Here is an 18,040-nt window from a genome sequence, read left to right on the forward strand (position 1 = left end):
CCTGATCAACAAGGTACGCATATTTGTGTCTGGCTTCAAAGACAAGCGCGAGACAACTTGAGTTGAGGGTGCCAAGGGCAAGTAGTGAGGATAGAGAGTCAGTGAAGATGAGACTGTCAGTAACAGTGGTTTCAATGAATTTGATAGCTGTGAGTATGGCAACTAATTCAGTGTGAGGAGTGGATGTCCAGCTGTTTATTCTAACTCCTATCTCAATTGTAATACCGCCAGGTTGAGTCACAACAATAGCACTTCCAGCCCTCCCACAGGCGGTGTTAAGAAATCCATCAGTAGATGGTGTGTGTGTGTGTGTGTGTGTGTGTGTGTGTGTGTGTGTGTGTGTGTGTGTGTGTGTGTGTCGGCCTGCCTTAGAAATAGGAAACCTCTCTCACAAAAGTTTCCCAAACGATTTTCTTCTACTGCGTTACATCCTTCCTTCTGTCCGTTTGTCTGTCTGTCTTCTGTTTCTTTTTGTAATGTTTTATTTACCTGCATCTACTGACCATACCTTTGACTGTCTGTAATCCACACACACACACACACACACACACACACACACACACACACACACACACACACTACCCGGTACTTGTGTTATGAAGAGAGGGGAACAACAACACAACACCAGGTTCTCTCACTCCTGGAAGACGGAAACAAATGTCTTGTACCGGGAGAGAGAGGCAAGAAGTAGCCTTTTGTTTACCAGCAAGACTTATCTCGTGTCTAACTCCCTCACAAGTTAATATTTTTCCCGTGTAAGAGGCCAGCTGATCTGCCACGTCACAAACTTTACCCAACTTTGCCTCACTAACGTACTGAAAATAACACACTTCTCTCTCTCTTCACATTAATACACACACAGTTGGTACGCCGCCTTCCACCTGATGGATAGTACCACCAACTTTTGCTCTAGCTTCTCCGAATTTATTTTTTAAGGCCTGGGCTGGGAGATACACTGCCACAAGGTACCAAAACTGATGAACTTATTTTGTTTTCACTAAATACGTGAATATACTCAGCGTGTGATGGTCGCCAACCTCTGATGCAGCTTCAGTATTGTATCATTATCGGTCTTGTAAATAACCTGATCAGCGAGCACCAGTGATCATAATTTCATTTAGTCTTTTATCTTATATCCTTCCCGTGAACCTGCGATTTGATTATTACGTTGGTCGATCTTTTTGTTTGGGGAGTGATGTTCAGTGACCTTTGGGACACCAACTTTCTAATTGAGTTTCTCTCCAGAGTTTAAGTTTTACTGTCAGGTTGGAAACATATTACCTCACGATACCAAAACTGACACCGTTTTTTGTTGACAGTCTGGCACGTGGCCATTCCAGTTAGGTGTGTAATGGGGTGCTGGCCAAGTTCTGGCCTATCTGCCAGGTGTACGGTGGTGTTGGGTGTTCCCCACATCTGGCTAGGGTGTGCTGGGTCAAGTTCTGTCATCTGCCAGGGTGTACGGTGGTGCTGGGTCAAGTTCTGTCATCTGCCAGGGTGTACGGTGGTGCTGGGTCAAGTTCTGTCATCTGCCAGGGTGTACGGTGGTGCTGGGTCAAGTTCTGTCATCTGCCAGGGTGTACGGTGGTGCTGGGTCAAGTTCTGCTGCAGTTTCGTTTAATGAATAATTTTTTTTTTATGTCTAAGGTCGGGAATAATCCACCAGAGAATAACAGAAATGTTGTTCTACCTTTTTCTGTTGTTTGGGTGAACTTGCAGGTAGAATTTACAATAGTCCGTTTGTTTGTTGACTAGTGGAACACCAACTTCTGCAACTTCCTTCTGAACTTTTTTTTCTGCCATTCTTCAGGGACGCGCCCAGAGTACAACAAGTGGTCTGTGTAGTTTATATTGGGCGGTGGTCGGGTGTGGTGGTCAGGAGAATGACAGCTGACCTTACATTCTCCTTCTGCTTCTCACTAGAGTTGATCTATTTTGGTGAGAGGCTTACATACACCGTTGGAGGGAAATAAAAGTGAGACACATTTTAGTTGTGTTTGTCAAGCCCAGAGCCTCCCTTCTATAAGTTATAAACCGACATAATGGTCCGCGCGAGGGAAATTTCCTAGACACGTATCATTATATAGGCTAACGGACTTACGACCAACCCCCGCAGTAACACTGTCTGTTGTCCCCAGTTCATTTACGTCCAAGACATTATTTTAGTGTGATGGAGACACCTGTTACTGCTCTCTGTACGCAGACTCACTCTTGCACCTTTAAAGAGATTCACATTTGTAAAGACCGTAATTGTTAGTATGTGTGTGTGTGTGTTTTGTTGTTGGTGACACACCTCAACCTGTCTACCTAACCTCCTAGTTCTTTATTATTGTCACCCTGGTGAATAAACGTATATAAATATACATACAATCAACACCTCAACCCGCCAGGATTCGAACCCACGGCCCATGACTGTGACCGGGGAACGCTAACCGCTGGACCACCAGGATACTAAAAGCAATCTTGGCGGGTTGAGGTGTTGATTGTATGTAGAAGTCCGCGTGCTTTATTGGGCTAATGAAATATATATATATATATATATATATATATATATATATATATATATATATATATATATATATATATTTATATATACATATACATACACACACCCAGGGGCAAAATGTGTGATGTTCTTAAATGATGATGGTTTATTTGTTTGTTGTGATTAATGGTCAGTGACCTGTGGGGAATCATTAGTTCAGTCAGCCATGTTTGTTTGTACAGCGAGGCTGATGCGTCTGTCTCTTTGAACACGATCAATTATCAGTGAGGCTTATCTGATGGTGCAGGCAGTGTGGCTCATGATCACCAGCTGGCAGAGACAGTGTGGATCATGGTCACCAGCTGGCAGAGACAGTGTGGATCATGGTCACCAGCTGGCAGAGACAGTGTGGATCATGGTCACCAGCTGGCAGAGACAGTGTGGATCATGATCACCAGCTGGCAGAGACTAGCTGAAACCAGTGTGGATCATGGTCACCAGCTGGCAGGGCAGTGTGGATCATGGTCACCAGCTAGCAGGAACAGTGTGGATCATGATCACCAGCTGCTTGAGAGACAGTGTGGCGGATCCTTGATGCCTGGCCTAGCAGAGACGAGGTGTGGATCATAGTAGGGTCACCAGCAGCGAGACAGTGTGGATCATGGTCACCAGCTGGCAGGGAGCAGTGTGGATCATGGTCACCAGCTGGCAGGGAACCAGTGTGGATCTGATCACCAGCTGGCAGGGAGCAGTGTGGATCATGATCACCCAGCTGGCAGGGAACAGTGTGGTCTTGATCACCAGCTAACGAGAACAGTGTGGATCCTGGTCACCAGCTGGCAGAGACGGTGTAGATCCATGATCACCAGCTGGCAGGGAACAGTATGGATCATGATCACCAGCTGGCAGAGACAGTGTGGATCATGGTCACCAGCTGGCAGGGAGCAGTATGGATCATGTGGTCACCAGCAGAAAGCAGGGCAGTGTGGATCATAGTAACCAGCTGGCAGAGTGTGCGAGACATTTGCCAAAAGTTAACTTCACCACCCTGGCAGGTGCTGGTCCACCCAAGGTTATTCCACCATCATTCAGCAATGGTGGGTTACTCCACCACCCTGTGGATCTGGTCCACCAAGTTATTCCACCATCATTCAGCGGCAACTGATGAGTTACTCCACCACCCTGGCAGGATGCTAGCAGGTCCACCCAGGGTTGTTCCTGCATCATTCGGCGTAGTGGGTTGCTCACCACCCTGGCAGGATGCTGTGGTCACCCAAGGGTTGTTCCACCATCATTCAGCAGCTAGTGGGTTACTCCACCACCCTGGCAGGATGCTGGTCCACCCAAGGGTTGTTCCACCATCATTCAGCAGCTAGTGGGTTACTCCACCACCCTGGCAGGATGCTGGTCCACCCAAGGGTTGTTCCACCATCATTCAGCAGCTAGTGGGTTACTCCACCACTCTGGCAGGATGCTAGTCCACCCAAGGGTTGTTCCACCATCATTCAGCAGCTAGTGGGTTACTCCACCACCCTGGCAGGATGCTGGTCCACCCAAGGGTTGTTCCACCATCATTCAGCAGCTAGTGGGTTACTCCACCACTCTGGCAGGATGCTGGTCCACCCAAGGGTTGTTCCACCATCATTCAGCAGCTAGTGGGTTACTCCACCACCCTGGCAGGATGCTGGTCCACCCAAGGGTTGTTCCACCATCATTCAGCAGCTAGTGGGTTACTCCACCACTCTGGCAGGATGCTGGTCCACCCAAGGGTTGTTCCACCATCATTCAGCAGCTAGTGGGTTACTCCACCACCCTGGCAGGATGCTGGTCCACCCAAGGGTTGTTCCACCATCATTCAGCAGCTAGTGGGTTACTCCACCACCCTGGCAGGATGCTGGTCCACCCAAGGGTTGTTCCACTATCATTCAACAAAATCACAACTCGCGTAGTATTTTTCAAACTTACTGTACCGGTGTTTTAAAATTCAGGCAACTACTGATCACACCACACCCCTGTATCCTCTTCCAGCTCCCCATTGTCCTGGGTGTGAACCCTCGGTGATAGGAGCTTAGGTCACTTAAGGCCAGGTCTGGACTGTAAGGAGGATGGTTGTGTTGCTCGAAGCCATAGTCGTTTTCATAAGTCTGGTGAACACAAGATTTATGGAATGGCCCATGGTCGTGGAGCAGAGCACACCTGTAGTTAGCAGACCTCGGTGTTTCACCCCTAATAACTTGGCTAGTTTCTGCAGTAGACCAGCATGGTGGTCACTGGTGATCATTGTTTTATGATGTAGGTAGTGGATCAACAGTAAGCCCGGGAGGTCAAGGCCATGATCTCACAGCTTGAGGCTTGACTTCAATGCTTCTTGGGGATCAGAGACCAAAGGTGCTGCTGTTGCTCGAATATTTATCTCTGTCTCAGGCCAGCGATGGTGAGTCCTGCTCTCACCTCCCCTAACTATACGGGGCAGCAAGTTGGCTAGATCTGCTAAGTACGTGCTGAGCGCTGAGCTTTCGGGGACCCATCTTGCAGTAACCATAGACATTCCCGAAGGTTGAGGGTTAATGGTTACAACACAAGTAAAAATGCGAATCTCAGTCCATAATGAAGCTTCTGAGCCGGAAACTTCATTATGGACGGTAGCCTCTGAAGGGCGACCTGACCGGGGTCATCATTAAGTGTCTTGTGCCTACGCTTGAACTCCTTGACCCACCATGTTATATGAGAGCTGACTGTGTCATGCTCCAACCAGTGTTGATGAATTTCTCTTACTGTGGAACTTTCATTTGTTAGGAATTATATGACACTCCGATCCTTAAGTTGGCCAAAATCTCTCTCTCTCTCTCTCTCTCTCTCTCTCTCTCTCTCTCTCTCTCTCTCTCTCTCTTTCAACAAACAATTGTATCACGCAAGTCAATAATCTGAAACAAATGCCCAAACATTCAAGTTTTATGCCCCCAAAATGAACCTACTTGATTTACCACTAAATTGATCATCTGTTTGGCCTCCTCTCTTACCTAGTAGTTTACAAGATGCCAGTCCATACTCCGGCCAGGGTTCAAACCAGAACCATTTGTGTGACTATTGTTCTCACTGAGCTATAGTCATTATTATTATTATCATTATTATTACTATTATTACTGCCATAATCATTACTAAAAACATTTAAAGATGTAGCTTATAATAAAGGCAGGTAGAAATATAATTTGGCCAAGACAGAGGACAGGATGTGGGCGGCTGTCATGTGGCTGGATTAGGTTAATACCCTCCTCCCCCGCCAAGACACACAGTAAGCTGCCCTCCTACACAACACTCACCTTTAGTTGTTCCACTCTGCATTGTTCCCATCCTCTCTGTCCCTCTACCGCTGGATATCTTGACAGGTAAATGGATAGAGAGAAACAGGTAAATGGATAGATGGAAAGTGATATACCATCCAGCCTCTGTGTCGTGGTCCATCACGTGTAAGAAACATCATGTTAAATCCTCTCATATATGACTTACCTAATGTCTGGTCGCCACCTCTCTCCCATTGGCTCCCTGGTGGGTGTTGAGAACTCTAAGGCAGAGGTGTGTGTGTGTGTGTGTGTGTGTGTGTGTGTGTGTTTAAGTGTTTATATAAAACATGACTGAACATTATGTTTATGCGTATATACAGTATACGTTTTTCCTAGGTCACGATAACATATCACACACACACACACCTTCAAGAATCTAATCTCTAGTAAGGTCACGGAGGCGGTTCTGTAACACAACTAATCCTATCAGTGGTTTCTGAGCTGTACTTATCTCTCCAAGAGGGGATTGTTATACACCTGGCAGGGGCAGCTATCTGGGGTCGCAGTTGTCGTACCGTGTATGAAGAGGAAAGAGGGTAAAATATTGATGGTATTGGCGCAGTCCTGGGGCCTGGGTACCGTGCCCATACCTGCCTAGTTTGATGACGATCGCTCCAATTGTCTGAGAGGTGACTATTATGTAGATAATTCATGAAATATAAAGTATAAAGTATAAATTACTTACGGAAGAAGAGTCCACAAAATGTTACCCACCTGTAGGGTCACCTGTAACACCTGTAAAGCTACTCGTAACACCTGTCGGACCACCCGTCACACCTTTTGGGCCATCCGTCACCCTTAGGGCCACCCGTTACACTTGTAGGCCACCCGTCACACACCTGCAGTTACCTATCACGTCACATGCCTGCGTCCCCCGCACGTAACGTGACACACCGGTAGGGCACCGCTTGTAATATACACATCCGCGGGGACGCTAGTAACAACTGTAGTGTCACACGTAACATAAGAACATAAGAAAATAAGGAGTCTGCAATAGGCCGGTTGGTCTGTGCATGGCAGCTCCTGTCGAGAGTTACTACTACTCTCTATCATCCATGAATCTATCCAGCCTCCCTTTGAAACTTTCCAGCGTTCCCGCACTTACTACAAAGTTGCTAAGCTTGTTCCACTCGTCCACCACCCTATTTGTAAACCAGTTCCTTCCTATCTCCCTCCTAAACCTAAACTTATCCAACTTGAATCCGTTGTTCCGAGTCCTATCCTGCTCGGATATTATAAGAACTTTATCTATATCACCTTTATTGATTCCTTTCACCCACTTGAATACTTCTATCATATCTCCCCGCACTCTTCGTCTTTCTAGGGAATGCAAGTTTAGTTTCTTTAACCTATCCTGATATGGAAGGTTTCTAAGTCCCGGAATCATTTTCGTCATTCTTCGCTGCACCGACTCTAGTGAATTGATATCCATTCTATAATAAGGGCACCAGAACTGAACTGCATAATCGAGGTGCGGCCTGACTAGCGCAAGATATAGTTGGCCAAGACCTCTGCACTCTTATTACTTACACTTTGTGATATAAAACCCAATACTCTGGTTTGCCTTATTTCGAACATTAACGCAGTCCATTTACAAAGTACCGGTCTCTTTTCACAAGTCGACTTCTAGGTTGATGTTGTTAAGGCTGTAACATTGACAGTATTTGTTCTTCCAATATTAAGTACGCTGCACTTGCTGGTGTTGAATTTCATTTGCCATTTTTCAGACCAACCCCTGCAGTTTATTTAGACCCTCCTGTAATGCATTTGCATCCTGCCCTGAATTAATCTGCCGCCCTATTTTGGTGTCATCCGCAACTTGCTTATGTCACTGCTGATCCCAGTATCTAGATCGTTTATGTAGATAGAACAAGAGGGCCTAGTACTGAACCCTGGGGAACCCCACTGTTTACACGACCCCACTCAGATTTAACACCATCTAAACTGACCCTCTGCGTTCTATCGGTGAACCATGATTTTATCCAATTTAAAACTTTCCCTCGATACCGAGCCTTAATTTTTCTCAAGCCTCTGATGCGGTACTCTGTCAAATGTATACACAACACACTGAATGGTCACACACCACACATGTACACACACTGTGGGCCACACACCACACATAACACACCTGCAGGGCCACACACCACACGTAACACATTGCAGGGCCACTACCACACGTAACACACTGTGGGGCCACACACCACACGTAACACATCCTGCAGGGACACACACCACACATAACACACTGCAGGGCCACACACCACATGCTAACACACACTGCAGGGCCACACACACCACACGTAACACACTGCAGGCCGCACACCACATGCCCCACACACTGTGGGGCCACACACCACACGTAACACACACTGTAGGGCCACACACCACACGTAACACATCCTGCAGGGCCACACACCACACGTAACAGATTGCAGGGCCATACACCACACGTAACACACTGTAGGGCCACACACCACACGTAACACATCCTGCAGGGCCACACACACATGCTTGCCTGTGGGCCACACACACATGTTTCCTGCAGGCCACACACCACACCACACGTAACACACACTGCAGGGCCATACACCACACGTAACACACTGTAGGGCCACACACCACACGTAATGCACACTGTAGGCCCACTCGTCACACCTATAGTGCCACTCGTCACACCTATAGTGCCACTCGTCACACCTCTAGTACCACACGTCACACAAACTACAGGGCCACTCGTCACACCTATAGTGCCACACGTCACGCACACTACATGGCCACTCGTCACACCTATAGTGCCACGCGTCACACATACTACAGGGCCACTCGTCACACACTTGTAGTTGCACATAAATCAATTACAAGGTGAAGGGCTGGTGACTGCCGTGTTTTAGTGTGTGTCAGCGTGAGTTAGTGAGGCACCTCCAGCTTTTCTGCTTTACCGTAAATTTTTATGTAAAGTAACTGGGAAGAGGAGAGAGAGAGAGAGAGAGAGAGAGAGAGAGAGAGAGAGAGAGAGAGAGAGACCAGATATGTTTGTATACTGAATCTCTCCTCACACTTAATAATTGACACTTAACACTACACTTATCATTTCCTAACACTTCTCACTTAACACCTTAACCTTCATATTTTATCTGTCATATTACTTTACACTTAATGACTTCATACTTCAGAACACTTTACACTTCACACTCCTGCCACACACGATGAAAGACTTGTGTGTGGATGACTGATGCTCTTGACTGAAGCTCTCTGAATGTACATGACTTTTTAGTTGAAGCACAAACATAACATTGAGATTGGACCTTAATTAGATACGTTTATTTTGTATCAGTTACGAGACGGGAGACAGTGCACGACTATCCTCCAGACCACCCGCACCTCCCTACCAAATTTTATCTTTAGCTTCAAAACTGTGGAAATGAATAAAGAACACACACACACACACACACACACACACACACAATCTCTTAATTTTGATGGTATTGTTAACGTTATTTTTGTATTTTAACTAAAGTCACCAGGAGTATTCATCTTACGAGCCTCTGAGACCGTGATCCTTGGCCCTGGACATATCAGTGCCAGTCTACCAGTATTTTATCGTGTGCCGCCGAACGTGACACTGAATGGTACAAATGGCGTCCAGTCCATCAGGTACTGAACCGAAAATCTCATCCAAAGATTATTATTCTTATCCTTTTTGTCTATATACCCATTAATATCCTTTTTCCTCTTCCTTCTCCCCCACCATCTCCTTCTCTTCCTCTCCTCTTTCTCCTCCCCCACTCTCTCCTCCTCTTCATCTTCTCTTTCTGTCCTCCTCTTCCTCTCCTCCCCCGTCCTCCTGCCCTTCCTCCTCATCTTCCTTTCACCTCTTCATCCCCACAAGGTATAACTCACACAGTCACAACACACACATCAAAGTAATGACGTGGCCACACTGCCTCTACTAAACACTCCCCCAGATAACATACCTGTCACCTCTCCTCAAAACCTCAAGTGTTAAGAATAAGCCACACATTCTTACCCTGGTTGGAGGAGTCTCTTGTGGCCGGCTGTTGAGTCTCAGGGGCTACACGGGCCAAGAGCCTCCAGCCACTTGGGTCTCTCAGATGGGGTACAAGAGAAGAATTTTTCAGTCTTTGTATCCTCCGTCGTGAATGACAGGGCTGTCGTCTATGTCAGTGTTATGTCCGTGTGATTGTACAGACGGATACCCTTGACCGTCTATGTCAGTGTTATGTCCGTGTGATTGTACAGACAGACACCCTTGGCTGTCCTTTCCAGCGTTATGTCTGTGGTGGTACAGACATCATTGGCTGGCTGTTGAGACATGAGAGCAAAACGAAAGCCGAGAATCAGAAGCCATTTGGGCGTTACAGACTTGATGATAAGTGCTGTACTGTTCGGAGTCTTATTTTTGTAACCCGCCATGAATGACCAGTCCAACCATCCATTCATGAACGTCTTGACTATCTTACGACCATACGAGTCAACTAGGTCGTTAACCCTAATTTTTGGATGAATATGGAATATATTTTTTTTAGTATTTTCATTATGTAGTTTGAGTATATTTCGGAATATATTTTGAGTTTTTTTAGAATATGTACTTAATGTTAATCTGGGAATATTTTTTTTGCGACTACCTTCAGGAATATTATTTAAGAGTATTTGGAATACCCTTTAGAGCATCTTTTTGGGGAGAATTATTCTATTTACTTGACATAATTTTCTTGAGAATTTTCCAGTTTATTTCGAGGAATTTTTGGAGAATTTTAGTGTTTACGTACAAGAATTTTTTCAGGGTATTTTTTTCTATATCAATGAACCTTTGTTAGAATTTGTCTGTTTTTACGTTTACTCATATTATTCACTTCTTCATCTTAAATATATGAATAACAGACAGTAGCTCTAATAATACGCTTTAAGTAATAGAGTAAAAGTGTATAATGAAGAGTAAAGTAATATAATGAAAAGTGTATAATGAAGATTAAAGTAATATAATGAAAAGTGTATAATGAAGAGTAAAGTAATATAATGAAAAGTGTATAATGAAGAGTAAAGTAATATAATGAAAAGTGTATAATGAAGGTAAGTAATATAATGAAAAGTGTATAATGAAGAGTAAAGTAATATAATGAAAAGTGTATAATGAAGAGTAAAGTAATATAATGAAAAGTGTATAATGAAGAGTAAAGTAATATAATGAAAAGTGTATAATGAAGGTAAGTAATATAATGAAAAGTGTATAATTAAAAGTAAAAGTGTATATAACTGAAAATTAACTAGTGTAAATACAAGGAAGAATTATGTAAAATACCGTAAAAAATTCATATAACGTAAAGCGATATAACGTAAGTTAACGTGAATATACCGTATTATATACTTTAAATATAACGTAATAGAGTATAACATAAAAAGGGGACGTAAATGTAACGTAGAACATTATAATCCATCATAACGTAACGTAAATATAACGTAAAATTATATAACGAATATATATAGTGTTAATTAATGAAGGAAGATGTAAGGTGAAATAGACAGCATTAAGTAATGTAAACACAATGATGTAATGTTATGATGAAAGTAAATACAAGGAAAATAATGTAAGTACTAATGAATAATGTAAATATGATATACCAAAAATATAGGGAAGGATAATTGACGAAAAAATAAGTTAAAGTACTGAACACAAACGTCAAATATTTAACGTAAATATAACGTAAAGTAATGGACGTGAATAGCAAGTGGAATACTGTTTATAATGGAAGTAAATATGGATGTATTATATATAAGATAGTTCTTTGTTGTCATTATTTATTAAGGCTCAAGTGGTGAGGGCGAGGTCCCTCTCTCTCTCAAGTTTTAATCATAGTCTTTACCGTCAGATATAACCACTTGTTGTGGACAAATGTTGACCTAATGCATTCTCCCTTATAAGTAGTTTCATTTTCTATTACTATTGTAGTTAAAATCTATTTTCAGTTTTCCAGAATTGTTGACACTTTTTTCTTAACAGCAATTTAAACAAATGTGAATTAGAATATATATATATATATATATATATATATATATATATATATATATACATATATATTTGTGCCAGCATCTTGTGAACACTGACATAAAATTCCAAATACTTGCAGGGATTTCCAGGATCCAGAATCTTTTTCCAAGAATACTTCAAACACTCCGAATACATTCTCAAGTCTCTCACTCACAGAAATCTATCTCACACTATTTCTCAACACATTTCTGTACTGAAATCTTTCCCCAGAAACTTTTTCCAAAACAATCTCACTGCCTTAGCTTTTGTTCCACTTTTTGGTGACTTTTCTGACTCGTGTTGGATAGTTTTACAACCTCTATTTGCTCTCTCTTCTTTTTTGTCTATATTTTTTACATGTTATTTTGTATATTCTGTTGGAGTGTTTTCCTCTTGTTACTCTTCTCCCTCCCTCTATATATATATATATATATATATATATATATATATATATATATATATATATATATATATATATATATATATATATATATATATATATATATATACTGTATATATAGTGTGTGTGTGTTGGAAATGACAGTGGATCAGTAGTGTTCACTGCCTCATCTACAGACACCCTCGGGGATGGTAACTTGTGCACCACGTGATCATAGACCTAAGTGCTGCGGGCGTAAGGTTTACAGACATCCTCCAAATATATCCCAAAGGTTGTACATGTGCAGCTCTTGAGAGGCAAGACGAGAGCCAAGAATGTTGCTGGCGTTTTTGTCAATGAAACTCGTGTTGGGAGCCAGGGTCTGTGTTTGAGTGAACCTAAACCTTTATAGGCAACATGGTGGTGCATGTGTTTCACTCCCTTATAGTTGACAATCTTTATGGCGTCTGTGTGGTCAGCAGCACCACTATGATGTCCTAGGCTAAAACAGACAGAAGTAATAGCTATGGTAGAAGCACAAATATTATTCCCCGCAGCTGTCCTCCAGGCATTATGTGGTCACTGCGTCACGCCACCTTGAAGAGTCGCCAGGAATCTTAAATCAAGGTTCTCGTTTATCTGGACACTGAGTTGAGGCTTCACTTGATGACGTCATTGAATGTGTTGTGGTGGTGCTTGTTTCTTGTTCTTTGTTTCTTCTTTCCTCATGTTTCTTCTCTTCTTTTTTCATGTTTCTTCTTTTCTCTTCTTTCTTTATCTTTCTTATTATTTTTCTTTTTGTTCTTCTTTCATGTTTATTCTTTATTCTTCTAATTGTTATGTATAATCTCTCATATATCGTGAACAGTCATCCTTGCCTTCCCGAGAACCCACCATGAACCGTTTCAATTGTTCCACTGGTTCATCAAGAGACTGCCAGAGAACCACAATGAACGACCTTCTCTACCACACACGACCCACCCTCAACATTCACAAGATAGGTCGTGTTCAATTTTAATGCAGGGTGTGTGTGTGTGTGTGTGTGTGTGTGTGTGTGTGTGTGAGTGAGGGATCTGTCGTGGTCTACGCTGCTCTATATTTCACTGGTGGCCTTCACTGCCCTCCCATCTACGTTCTCTTTAGTCTGAGTTACGCCTAACTTGACATTCTCTCTCTCTATTGGTAAACGGAATTGTGTTATTAATAAATTCAATAGAACTTCTGTAATGAAAATACGTGTTGAAATACGTGCTGTCCTTACCAGATACTTGTTGTGTTAGAGTTACGAGTCGTGTAATGGGTTTCCTTAGATGGTTTGTGTCTGGGGAATATATTATCTGTAACACTTATATACCATTTCGTTTTCGATTGCTTAATAAAAAGAGTCGAATCTATATTGAATCCCATGAACCGAGATTCTCTAAGGGACGTACAGATATAAAATCACAACTACGCTTCTGCAGTAAACCACCAGTGTTAAATAACCGATCAATCTGGGATAATAACCGCTAGATCTGATAGCCGCTAAAACTGATACCATAACCGCTAAATTTATTACCATCAGCTTCCCTCTCTATTTACTTGTACTGTGCATGTTTGTATTCCTTGTTGTGTGCTTCTACCTCACCTGGCCTACCTCCCTCTGTCTCTCTACCTGGAGTCTACCTCACCTGGCCTGTATCTCTACCGACCTGTAGACTCCTTGTGGACGTCAGAACCAACACCTCACTTACCTACCTCTTCCTTCACTCTCTCTCTCTCTCTCTCTCTCTCTCTCACTGTCTTTCACTCTCCCTGACAACTGTATAATAAGTGATAAGCCCTCGGCAAGAAGATTGATACAACAGGAGAGAGAGAGAGAGAGAGAGAGACGAAGGGAATAACTAAGGTCGTTTTAGATAAAGAAAAAGAGAATAAAAACGGCCGCAAACAGAGAGAAGCTCGGGAAGCAGCCATCCCCTGGACTCCCCGCCCACCTGGTACGATGTCCTCCGTAAACTTCCTGACCTCTCGTACGTCTACGGGAAAGGGTCGCGGAAAGGGGACGTGATTGCTGCCCGTATCATCATTGGGTATGAGTTTGCTTGGGAGATTGGTATCCCCAGCATCCCCTGAGCAACGCTCTTGTGCATTATGCAGAAGACCCGACAGCAGCACCCTTATCCACTACCTCCTAAGATGTCCCCACACACAACGCCTGCTGGACCACCACTCCACGACCCCCTGACGGAGACACGATGATCCTCCCCATACTGGCCAGATATTATGTAAATAATATTGATTATGTGTTAAAGGAACATCCTTCCTTCCTTAGGCTTTAGTAAGCCCCTTTATAATATTTATACTGTATATACTTGTCACACTTGCCAGATGCTTCTGGTGTCATTGTACAGGGGTACCTAGTGACAGCACTAGGATCCCGCTTCCTCTATCAAGGAATAAACAATTGAAATTGAAATTGAATTGAATAAAAACGAAGAAAGAATTGGATAATAATTGATAATTTTAAGGAATAAATGAAGTTAGATAACGACAAGTAACGAGAAAAACACAAGATTATCATTTATGGTTAGATAATAATGATGATAATATTATTATTATTATTATTATTAGTAGTAGTAGTAGTAGTAGTAGTAACAACAACAATAACAAACTTTACAGTAATAATAATAATAATAATAATAGAAGATAAATATTTTCCTTCACCTTAAAGATAAAACAGTAATACAACAGGACATTGTTAAGAACATTTTCCTCAACGGTTCACTAACACGCAGCTTCTTCTCTCCACAGGCCATGTTTACCTGGTGGATATCCTGGGTATGGGCGTGGGTGCTTTGGTCATCGTGGGCGTACGTGGGCGTCGGGGCCATGTGGGCAGCAGGCATCCATCAACAGGAGGCGGCAGGGAGTCCTGGGGCAGCTGTAGGAGTGAAGAAAGACGTGCAACTGGGTCCCGGTATGGGCGGGTCAGCGATACAGATCCACGGCAGGGAAGGGGCACAGCACTTCGCCACACAGCCCACACCGCAGACTGCTGTGGTGGGCTCCACGGCTGTGTTACCCTGCAGGTAAGTCATCACTCCTACTTGCTGTGTTATCGTTCTTTCTGCTGCTGTTGTAAGACCTCCCCCGTTGCTGTGTTCTCCTTGGTGCTGTGTTGAGACCTTTTCCGGTGTTGTCTTTGGTGTTGAGTTGGCCCTGTTGCTATGTTGTTCTTGGTGCTGTGTTGAGACCTTTCCTGGTCCTGTGTTGTCCTTGACGCTGTGTTGCCCTCTTGGTGTTATGTTGTTCTTGGTGCTGTGTTGAGACCCTTCCCGGTGCTGTGTTGCCCTTGACGCTGTGTTTCCCCCTTGGTGTTATGTTGTTCTTGGTGCTGTGTTGAGACCCTTCCCGGTGCTGTGTTGCCCTTGACGCTGTGTTTCCCCCTTGGTGTTATGTTGTTCTTGGTGCTGTGTTGAGACCCTTCCCGGTGCTGTGTTGTCCCTGTTGATTCTGTGTTGACGCCACCACCACCACTACCACCTCCTCCTCCTCCTCCAGTTGCTCTGCCTTCACACCTTTAAGCTCTGACTGGCTGGTACCTTCTGCTTTAATGACCACTCTTTGATTTGCATGTTTGATTGACCCTTATATTTTATAGATGTTGTCGTTTCTCATTAATCAAACTGATAGTCACATGTTTTTTTCCTTTCTCTATATTTATATTTTTACGAGAAGTATTGCAATTTTTTTTAATAGAGCGACGTCAGTATATTGTGTTTATCGTATTCTAAGTTTTATTCCGGTTTTTATTGATGGTTTTTACGATAGTTTTTGGTTTTTGTGGTTTTTTACGTTTCTTTTAGTTTTTTCTGTATTTTGGAGTTTTGTAAGTTGATGGACCAGGTTTTTTGTAGTGTTAAGTCCTGTTTTGTTTTTGTTTTTTTAGTTTTTGTTCGTTTGTCTTGGGATATTTATGCTGGTATAAATTTAATTTTAGTATTTTTCGTCGTGTTCTAGATATTTTATGCTGGTGTCAGGATAAATTTTATTTTATGGTATTTTATTAGTTTTTGTACTTTTTTTTATTCTTGAGGAGAACTTTTATGAGATTTCTTTTATTTGTCTTATTTTTTGGTATATTTTAATAAAGTGTTTGTGTACAGGTATTGTGACAAGTCCTTTCAGGGTTTATTTGTGTTGTTTCCAGATTTTGTTATTGTTGTTGTTGTTGGTGTTGTTATTGTTGTTGTTGTTGTTGTTTGGTGTTGGTTGTTGTTGTTATTGTTGTTGCTGTTGGTTGTTGTTGTGTTGCTGTTGTTGTTATTGCTGTTGTTGTTAGCTGTTGTTGGCTGTTGTTGTTGTTGTTATTGTTGTTGTTGTTGGTGTTGTTATTGTTGTTGTTATTGCTTAGGAGACGTTCATGTTTCTTTTACGGTTGATTTTATTTATTTTTTTTTTTGCTATGGTCGATTTTTTAAAGTGATTTTTAATTTTATGTCTTGTTTCTCGAAGTAGTTTTTGAAAGTCGTGAAGACATTTTTGTATTTTTTTCTGATAATCTTTGTAAGTCATTTGAAATATTTTAATAGATTATATGTGATTTTTTGTAAATTTTATGTAATTTGAAATAATTTAATACTGTTCATTAAATTTAAATACTTTTATGAAAAATGTTATTTTTGAATAAAATTTTTCGATATTTTTTATACTTTGATGTGAAAATATATGTAATTGTTTGAGTGAGGCGATGATGTTCTGTTAGTACGATAATTACTGTAATTTTTGGTTGCTGTCCGTTTGTGTAAATGTTGACGATACACTAATGTATATTTCTCTCTCTCTCTCCCTTTTGTCTCTACATGTTCTGTTCCTCTTCTGCCACTTTTATCCATTCATTATCATTACTTTTCTTTTACTGTCTAATCACAATTTTTATTCAATTTCCCTGTTATCCTTTTTTGCCTTTTTCTTTTGTTCTTTTTCAATTTTCTTATTTTCTTATCTTCTAATTATCTTCTTTTATCTTTTGTTTTTCCTGTTGCTTTATGGTCTTTTGTGTCATCTTCCTCTTTTACAATTTGTTATTTTGTAATTTTTTGCCATTCTCTCTCGTCCCCCCATCTTTCCCCTGCCACACCCCTTTTCTTTCTCCCCCATCCTGGTACCTCTCCCTCACTCCTACCCTGGTACCCATCCCTCTTCCCCTACCCTGGTACCCATCCCCTCCACAGAGTCATCAACAAGGTCGGTCACCTACAGTGGACTAAGGACGGGTTTGGTCTGGGTACTGAGAGAGATCTATTTGGCTTTACCCGCTACGCTATGATCGGCTCAGATGATGAAGGTAAGTGTGTGTGTGTGTGTGTGTGTGTGTGTGTGTGTGTGTGTGTGTGTGTCATAATAGTGGCTATCAAACTACGTCAATAGTAAAACAATAATAAAAACAGTTCTCAATGATTCACACCGTGTAACCTTTGACCTCTCGGGTGCTTCATTGTCTAGACAGGTGACCTCTTGACCTCCTGTCGGAAAAAAAAATAGTGTCAGGAATGATTAGCTTTAGCGTTTAGTATTATAATGTTTTAGGGTCGTAATCCCATTTCATTCCTATTAATATTTCTGATTATTCTTTCCTATTTCTTCTTGTCGCTTGATCTTTCTCGGCCGTCTCTCTCTTTATTTTTCTATCTTTTAGATTTTCTTCTGCTTATCCCTCTTTTTTGTGTCTTTCACGCACACATATACACACCTACTACAACAACTACTACTACTACTTTTGTTTTTCTTTTTCTTTTTAATAATGG

The 18,040-nt window shown here is 42.2% G+C and overlaps 1 protein-coding gene across 1 annotated transcript; it reads left to right on the top strand.

The window, feature by feature from the left end:
- Positions 1 to 3,146: 3,146 nt before the first annotated feature.
- On the top strand, positions 3,147 to 17,580 carry LOC121866121 (the record flags this gene model as incomplete). Its single annotated transcript, XM_042365717.1, is given in 4 exon segments — positions 3,147 to 3,270; positions 3,388 to 3,557; positions 15,045 to 15,322; positions 17,468 to 17,580. Coding segments are annotated over 4 exon segments (685 nt in total), but the record flags the coding sequence as incomplete, so codon positions are not given.
- Between the last annotated feature and the right edge of the window lie 460 nt (positions 17,581 to 18,040).

Source organism: Homarus americanus, unplaced genomic scaffold, assembly GCF_018991925.1.
Source record: "Homarus americanus isolate GMGI-L3 unplaced genomic scaffold, GMGI_Hamer_2.0 scaffold24659, whole genome shotgun sequence".
NCBI classification, from domain to species: Eukaryota; Metazoa; Arthropoda; class Malacostraca; order Decapoda; family Nephropidae; genus Homarus; species Homarus americanus.